At 50.0% G+C, this 6,987-nt stretch overlaps 1 protein-coding gene across 1 annotated transcript; it reads right to left on the minus strand.

Moving 5' to 3' along the window:
* Window positions 1–2,089: 2,089 nt before the first annotated feature.
* Window positions 2,090–4,060, minus strand: LOC109780943 (chloroplast envelope quinone oxidoreductase homolog). The gene is made up of 4 exons (XM_020339523.4): window positions 3,895–4,060; window positions 3,509–3,650; window positions 3,298–3,389; window positions 2,090–3,197 (listed from the first exon to the last, which is right to left on the minus strand). Exons 1-4 carry the CDS (start codon window positions 3,976–3,978, stop codon window positions 2,493–2,495), a joined length of 1,023 nt encoding a protein of 340 aa, XP_020195112.1. The 5' UTR covers window positions 3,979–4,060; the 3' UTR covers window positions 2,090–2,492.
* Between the last annotated feature and the right edge of the window lie 2,927 nt (window positions 4,061–6,987).

Here is a 6,987-nt window from a genome sequence, read left to right on the forward strand (position 1 = left end):
TTTCCCTTTGGGACACACCAGTTTTGGAGCCTCCTCTAGTTCTCTAGTACTAGTTCTAGCTGAGATAATTAGAGCTGGTTATAGTTCCTCTAATCCTCATAATTATAAGCCCCGCGTGGCTCTAATCTTATCCTCTAATTCTCCGATTGTGATTAGTTCTGGACAGCGAAGCGTTACCGGGTCGTGAAGACTGTATGCTTGCAATCTGTGGAGAGGCCGCGCTTTTTGTCTTCGGTTCGAGGGACTGTTCGTGGGCGGTTCGCGTGATCTTTCATCTACGGTTCGAGGGACTTCAAGTATGATCTACACAAACTTGTCTACTTCCGCTGCTACTCGGAGTCAGTAACAATCGTCATCTAAACCTCTTGTGCATCTTCATAGTGTTCCTGGTTGATCGTAGGGTGATTTTTTGTTTTCTACTACGTTTTCCGACATTTCGTGGTACAAGTATGTATTGCTCGATGTTTGATCAAAGGGAAAAAGCCAGGGGAAATATTCGTTATTTATATTCTAATGATATTGGAGATTAAAATGAGAGGTGTTCCCTCACCGGTTATGTTTTTCTTCTCTGTGAATCTTTTATTAGCTAGACAGAAACTGTGCGGCATGTAGTTGGTTTGTCATCAATATAAGTTGAGTTCATGTCAGTGACCTAGGCAGTGAAGGAAGCCATTTGGATGCATATTTATTTTTGTGATTTGGGTATTGATCAAGTTGATTGAGTTGTGTTTGTGATAGTCAAAATGCGATTCACCTTGCAAAAGATAAAAATTTCATCAACGAACCAAGCATATTGATGTGTACAACTCCTACATCAGGCATCATGTGAGAGAAAAGACTTTGTATATTGAGAAGTTGGCAAGAGATAATCCAGTTGATATGTTAACGAAGACGGTCCCAAGGCTAAGTTTAATAATTTTGGACTTGATGGGCATTTGTGCATGTCCGAGCCAGCTCCCTTGAGGAACACCGGAGGTGGAGAGTATATCACTTGTTGATTTGTTCATGCGGAGATGAATCTTTTGGAGATATGACTTGTTCATCAACAAGCTGGATGTGTTTGTTTAATGGCTCAATCATCACTGAGGTGGAGAATTGTGAAAATGTGGGGCTCTTATATCACCATTTGAAAGCCATATTGGCCATTCTAACATGCAAAAAAAACACATAGGTATGACGTATCAAGATGGCAATGGGGCCCCGAAACCCGCGTCCCCTCGGGTTTTTACCCTATTAGGGGACAGGGATGGGTGACTTTCTATCCCCGCGGGGCTGCTCGTGGTTACATTATAAAACCCGGCATGTTTCGAGGGTTTAGACCCGTTTGAGTACTACCCGAACCCGATACCCGACAAAACCCGTCAAAATACGTTAAGCATGCACAGATCCATCTTGACTCAAGTGGCCCAAAGCCACAGTGCCCGAGCAGCCGAGCCCCACAGCGTAAGGCCCTGGAGTACAAACCAACCCCTCGCTCGGTCACTGCAGTGTCGCTCGCTCTTCAGGCCTCTCTCTCCCGCACAACACAACACCTAAACGTAAACCTAGGCCCCCCCAGCCGTCGCCTGCTGCTGTAATATGCTCCTGTTTTTCTTTCAAATGTTGTTGTTTTCATTGATTGCTCGTGGGGACGGGTTCCCCGTGGGTTTTGAAAACCCGACGGGTTTAGGGGACGGGCAAAAATTTAACCCCACACACGTTGATGGGGACGGGGACGGGTTTGTGATTTTCTCGTGGGGATGGGTTTGGGCAAGCAAAACCCGGTGGGTTTCGTCCCCGTTGCCATCTTGAATGATGTACGCTGAAATAGGAGTTGTTTGCCGTATATAGTTACCAAAACAGAGGGGGATTTCTGCAAACCTGTTTATTTAGGCCCCTCACCTAGCTCGGGAATAGACAGAGAGTTGAACTTTTCTGTTTTTGAGAGAGTTCTCGGGTTAGGAGTGAAGTCAGGTCATTTGATCAACAAATCCACCCAAACCCGAGTGCTAAAAATTGGTGATTTGGAGCTTGCCTGCCTTGTTAACTTTTCATCTTGTTCTTGATTCACCTCTGTAGTGAAAGATTGCTCGTCGCTGCCGGTGTTTTTTTTCCTCACGAGGGGTTTTCACGTAAATCCTTGTGTCTCTTCTTGATTTGGTGTTTCCCTTATCATATTGGTTGCTGCTCGAGTGCTTGCTTGTTATTGGTACCTACCTATTGCTCAAGTTTGCTATGGTCTGATTGTGTTGAGTGTTGACATTAAAGGCATGCGCTCTTTCATATGTTGATATATTGATGTCGCAATGAGCTACTATTGCGATACATTGTTGCGGTGAACATTAAGTAGCTTGGTGCTTGTGAATTTCATGATATATAGTTCAGATTTTATTTATGCACACAAAGTGTTGGCTGAAATGCATGTGAAGAACTGATGGCTCACTGTTTTGGTCGTCTTCGCTACGCCTCTTCGCTTATGTATATACAGTAATAGTAGCATGAAGTGAGGACGGTTAGCTCTGTGTGTCGACGACAATCTTGCCAGTCGCGTGGCCTTCGATACTGGTCTGCCACGCCTTGCCCGCGTCGCCCAACGGGAACCTCGAGTCGATCACCGTCTTGAGCTTGCCGTCCCTGAGCAAGGCGACCAAGAACTCCAGGTCTGCCTTGTTGGGCGACACGAGCAGGGGCACGAGGCGCTTCTTGGAGAATGTCACCCCGTGCAGGATATATCTGAGGATGGCCCACAAGTTTGGGGTGATGTCTATCACTCTCCCCCCGGCGTCGCTCAGCAACGGCCGGAATGACGACCAGCTGACGCCGACGGTGCAGTGAACCACGCCATCGTACTTGGCGCCGGACGGGCTCAGCAGGCTAGCCCCCTCCGGGGTCCTGTAGTCCATCACCTCGTCCGCGCCCAAGCCCTTGACAAGATCCATGTTGCGGGCGCCACAGGTGGCGGTGACATGGAGGTTGGCCAGCTTCGCAAGCTGCACCGCGTACAGGCCTACGCCGCCGGAGGCTGCGGTGATCAACACGTTTAAAGGCTTGCTGCCGGCGCCGTCGAGGTGAAACTTGGCACCAATGGACCTCAGCGCCTGGAGCGCAGTGCCTGCGGCAATGGGAAGCCCGGCACCCTCCGCCGCACAAACCTCCGGTGGCCTTCTCACAGTCAGGTTTGCGGATGCCACAGCGTACTCTGCGAGGCCACCTCCGTTCTGTAAGAGACAGAGAAGACATTGATGAGCTTTACTTTGAAAGCAGCTGGAAGATGAAACACACGTACGTGGAAAGAGATGTTGAGGAGGTTCCCCTTACAAGAGACTTCAACATGGCCACAACTTGATCCCCCACTATGAGACCTTCCACTCCAAGACCGACACCCACAACTACTCCTGCAACATCTGTCACTGCGGGGGAAAACAGGCTAGCTGTTAGCAAGTTGTTTGATGAATTGAGCAACAGCAAACAAAATTCATGATTTATTTATATAGAATGACACTAGGAATGAGGATATATATATAGTCACCTGGGATAAAAGGCAGTCTACGAGGCAGCAGAGGCCGCAAGTCCCCTTTCTGTATCTTGCAGTCAAGTGGATTGATGGCTGCAGCTTCTACTTTCAACAGGACCTCATTCTTCTTCGCTGAAGGGACGGGGACTTCTACATGCTGCATTATTAATAAGAGAGATTTCAGAATTACGATATGTTTCTTTTTTACTATAAAAAATTCTACTATTTTATTTTCATTTACTCCCTCTGTCCCATAATATAAGAGCGTACGGGAGTAGTAATTAATAAGCCGCAAAAGCTTCGGGCAAATCAATAGGGCTGCGGGACCAGTGACCACCGAAGAAACCAGTGCCTCGCTTTCCCCAAGGAAAACACAGAGTTGCGGGACCAGTAATTCTAACCTTGAGGCCGGCGGAGCCTCCGCCGCAGGCGTCGTACAGCACCGCCCGCATCTTCGCCGGCGGCGTCGCAGCTGGGGTGGCCATGGGCCGGGAAACAACAGAGCAAACGGAGGGGAAGCTAGCGTCGCAAGTATCGTTGACTCCTCACTCGTCGTAAGAGCTGGTGCTTGGCCGGAGATGGCTTTCTAATTCTTGGCTGTGAGATCTATATACACGAGGAATCATGGGTTTCGCCGCGTGGGTCCACTCGTCATGTGTATCGAGTGTTAGTACTAATTAATCTTGTTGTCAAATACTATCAGACTTTGCATGTCGGCAAGGTACTAAAAATAAAAATGTGATCGAGGCTGGGGATTACTATACTAGCATGTCGGCAAGGCTTGCAAAATATCAAGGCCTCCGTGCCTTACAAGCTATAACAAGTAAAAATATGTGCAGCTCGCTAGCATGAGCTGTAAAAGTATATATGACAGATGCGAGTTGTTAGGGGCCTCCCATCTGTGCCGCCAGGGTCCTCCTCCTGCCTCCCTCTCCCCGGGCGATGCCTGACCGACGCCGGCGCCGGCGGGGCGTCTTCTTCCCCACGCGCGATGGGGCGGCGCGGGCCGGCCTCCTCGGGCATGGACGCAGCACAGGGCGCTGCGGCGCGGCGGCCCGCCGGCGTGGGGTGCCTACGCGGGTGATGCGGCGGCGTGGAGGACGTCGTGGCGGTGGCGACCCGGGTCGGCGGCCCTGGAAGGTGGAGGTAGGTGAAGCATAGGCCTCTCGCGGCGGCATGGCGTGGCGATGTCCCTGTCGAAGGTGGATCTGCGCCGGCGATTTGATGGCTTTGGCTCCAGATTGGATCGGATCAGCGACGGTGACGAGCGCGGGGATTCATCTCGGCGGCTCTCGCGGTTTGGCGAGGTGGGGTGGCGGCCCTCCTACCAGGCTCCAGTGGTGGCACACGCAGGCAGTGGTCGGTGTGTCAGGGCTCCTATCGTGGCAGTGCTGTTGTGAATGGTCGCCAGATCTGGGTGGCCATGTCTGGGGCTTTGAAGGCGGTCTGCACGGTGCACATGTTGTCGGTTGGATGCTCATGGGAAAGATCTGGGTGAAAACCTGGTCTCTGGCTTGTGGCCGGAGCTGGTGATGGTAACGCCCTCGGCATCGTTTTCTTCTTGAAGGCATCATCGAGTTGAAGCTCCCAACTCCTTCCGCTACCTCCGGGGGAAACCCAAGATCAGTCGATCGGATGACGCCGGCGCATTTGTGTCGTTCCCTCCTTAGGGGCGTCATTCTTGGAGGTGTGCATTGGTTTGAGGGACCAGTGGACGGTTCTAGCGGTGGAGCGGCATTCCATGTGACGCATTGACGACGTGGAGTCTCGGCGGCGTGGCGCGGCAGGGCCTCGGCGACGGATGTGTGATGATGGACGCGCATAGGGAGGAGGCGTTGTCTGGAGCCGTGGGGGCGTCGACGGCAGGCCTGGCAATGTTGATGCATCAGTGCCTGCTCTGAAGATGGATCAGTGGAAGACGACGGTGACGACCTATGAGAGTGCGTCGGGCCGGTTTGCGCCCCAAACCCAGTATGTCGCTTGGTTGGGGCCTCCGGCTTTAGATGTTAGGCATTTGTGCGATGTCTGTTTGGTATTAGGCTCGGACTATCGGCACCCCTTCATCAAGTGGATAGGAGTAGCGACAGATGTTGCAAAGATGATAGATTCAGACTACCTGACGTACTCGTTTGTAAGATCTTTGTGAATAATTAATAAATGGATGCATGCATCTCCCAGATGCAGAGACCGGAGGTCATACTCCTTTAAAAAAAATAAGAAGCAAGAACTTTTCTTAGGTCGGCTGTAAATTAAGGTCATATGGAATGGACTAAGTGTCTCCTCGTAATGTAAGCTTGTTATGTACTGAAAAATATAGCTTCATCTCCTCACGTGTGTGTTCGTGTTTTCTGGCCGAATCGAATTAATAGTACGCGCATGTATGTGAATAGTCGGTCTTGGTTCTTGCGTGAAGAACTGCACACATCAGTCAATTTACGCAAAAAACTCAATCTGATGGAAAAAGGTAGGTTATGTGTTTATACTTCAACACTTCTCCTCATGTGTGGCTCTCTCGGGTCTAAACGTGGAGTAAGAATGGGCTGAATTTTAATTGTGGCAGCCTATTTTGAACTCAAGTCCTTTTGACTTTGATACCATGTGAGAGAGAGGGGGAGAGAGAAACAGAGAGAGAGTTTGATGGAATTGATGTTGTATTTCTTGAGCATTGTGAGCATATGTATAAGAGTACGTGATCAATTTTGAATACAAGACAAGATAGAATTAAATCATAGGCTATCCTATGTTTTCTAACTAAAGTCATGATACACAACATCCTCCGTACAACAGAAGCACCGTAGGAGGTGAGACTGGACAGGAATGCGATGATCTTGCGGTTGTTTCCCGCGGCCTGCGAATCAACAATCACGCATTTCTGATGGTGCGTGAACAGAGTCCCCACAACCTGGAAAGAAAAAATAATTATATAGTATCATGTGCTGGAATTTTGTCTATTTTGGGCCTAGCCCAATAGCAGTTTCAGAAATTCCTAATAAATCCTAGAGGTCCACGCAGCCCATTCGTGCAAGGCAAGAGGTGGAACTAAAGTTTAGTCTCACATTGCTAGTTTAGGGGGAGTTTGACCTCTTTATAAGGGAGGCTCTTTCTCCACATGTATGAGGATGAGAACAAGAGGGACATCCACGCACGCTCCTCCTCTGCCGCCCGCCTCGTCACGCCTCGCTACGCCGCGGGTTGCGGGAATGAGCCAAGCCAATGTCTAAATTTTTGCCACGCGCGACGGGTATACGAAATGTCACGCGGAAGCTGAAACGTTTTTGTTGTAGTGGCTCGTCACGACGCGCCGCGGTTGCGGGAATGAGCCGAGCCGATGTCTAAATTTTAGCCACGCACGACCGATATACGAAAGGTCACGCGGAAGCTGAAACGTTTTTGCTGTAGTGGAGAATTGAATACGAACGGCGCACCTCTTTGCCTGCTGCCTGTTCGTTTCGTCTCCCTCGTTCTCTTCAGCTCCTGTGGAGAATTGAATGCGA

This window comes from Aegilops tauschii, chromosome 5, assembly GCF_002575655.3.
Source record: "Aegilops tauschii subsp. strangulata cultivar AL8/78 chromosome 5, Aet v6.0, whole genome shotgun sequence".
Classification (NCBI taxonomy): domain Eukaryota; kingdom Viridiplantae; phylum Streptophyta; class Magnoliopsida; order Poales; family Poaceae; genus Aegilops; species Aegilops tauschii.